Genomic DNA, 1,235 nt, shown 5'->3' on the forward strand with positions numbered 1-1,235 from the left:
GGACGTGAATGACAACTCCCCGGTGTTCAGGAAGGCAATTCTGGACCTCGAGATTGGTGAATGGACGCTCCCCGGTGCTCGTTTTCCTTTGGAGATGGCCCGAGATTTAGACGCAGGAAGCAACTCGCTGCTGACTTATCAACTCACTAGCAACCCGTCGTTTTCACTGTCAGTGAAGGAAAAGCCGGGCGGTAAGAAGCAGCCGGAATTAGTACTGGAGAGAGTGTTGGATCGGGAGAAGCAGAGTTCCTTTGAGCTGGTGCTGATGGCGGTAGATGGTGGGGATCCTGCGAGGTCCGGGACTGTCCAAGTTCGCATCAACGTTACAGATGCCAATGACAACCCACCCGTGTTCAGGAAAAGCCTCTACGAGGCGAGAGTGCCAGAGAATCTTCCAGTGGAGTCGGTGGTGCTGCGGGTACTGGCGACGGATGCGGACGCGGGCAGCAACGGGCGAGTTTCCTACTCTTTTGGCAGTGTCCCGGACTCCGTCAGGGCGTTGTTCACTATCGACAGTGAGAGCGGGGAAGTGAGGACAGCGGGTCCCCTCGATTTCGAGGAGAAGAATAAATACATCTTCGGCCTGGAGGCTAAGGATGGCGGGGGTTTAGTGTCACATTGTAAAGTGCAAATAGATATCATGGACGAGAACGACAACGCGCCCGAGATCACGCTGCTGTCGGTGTCGAGCCCAGTGCCCGAGGACGCGCCGGCTGGCACCGTGGTGGCCCTGCTGAATGTGAAAGATCCAGACTCCGGCGAGAACGGTCGAAATTACGATTCTGTCGCTCTCGAGTCCCGTGCCTGAAGATGCACCGGTGGGCACCGTGGTGGGCGTGCTGAAAGTTCGGGACAGAGACTCGGGCGAGAACGGTCAGGTGTCGTGCGAGCTGTCGGGAGAGGCGCCGCTGTCGATCGTGGCGTCGTCGGGCGGCTCGTACAAAGTGGTGACATCGGGCGCGCTGGACCGCGAGCAGGCGTCCGAGCAGCGCGTGACGGTGGTGGCCCGGGACCGGGGCAGGCCGGCGCTGTGGAGCAGCAGGGAGCTGGTGCTGGAGGTGTCGGACGTGAACGACAACGCGCCGGTGTTCGAGGAGGCGGCGTACAGCGCGTACGTGGCGGAGAACAACGCGGCGGGCGCGCTGGTGCTGCGCGTGCAGGCGCGGGACGCGGACGCGGGCGCCAACGGGCGCGTGAGCTACTGGCTGGCGGGCGGCAGCGCGGGCGCGGCGGGC

The 1,235-nt window shown here is 62.2% G+C and overlaps 1 protein-coding gene across 1 annotated transcript in view; it reads left to right on the forward strand.

Annotated features, from left to right (window-relative positions):
* Window positions 1-7: 7 nt before the first annotated feature.
* Window positions 8-1,235, forward strand: part of LOC102044273 (protocadherin gamma-B3-like) — a gene marked incomplete at its 5' end in the record, with an annotated part of 2,504 nt that continues 1,276 nt past the window's right edge. Inside the window, 2 exons of the mRNA XM_031065759.1 lie at window positions 8-731; window positions 838-1,233. Of these exons, the coding sequence (XP_030921619.1) occupies window positions 8-731; window positions 838-1,233 (1,120 nt within the window). The remainder of the gene's footprint in view (window positions 732-837; window positions 1,234-1,235) is intronic.

The sequence above is a fragment of the Geospiza fortis genome, unplaced genomic scaffold (genome assembly GCF_000277835.1).
Source record: "Geospiza fortis unplaced genomic scaffold, GeoFor_1.0 scaffold1993, whole genome shotgun sequence".
Classification (NCBI taxonomy): domain Eukaryota; kingdom Metazoa; phylum Chordata; class Aves; order Passeriformes; family Thraupidae; genus Geospiza; species Geospiza fortis.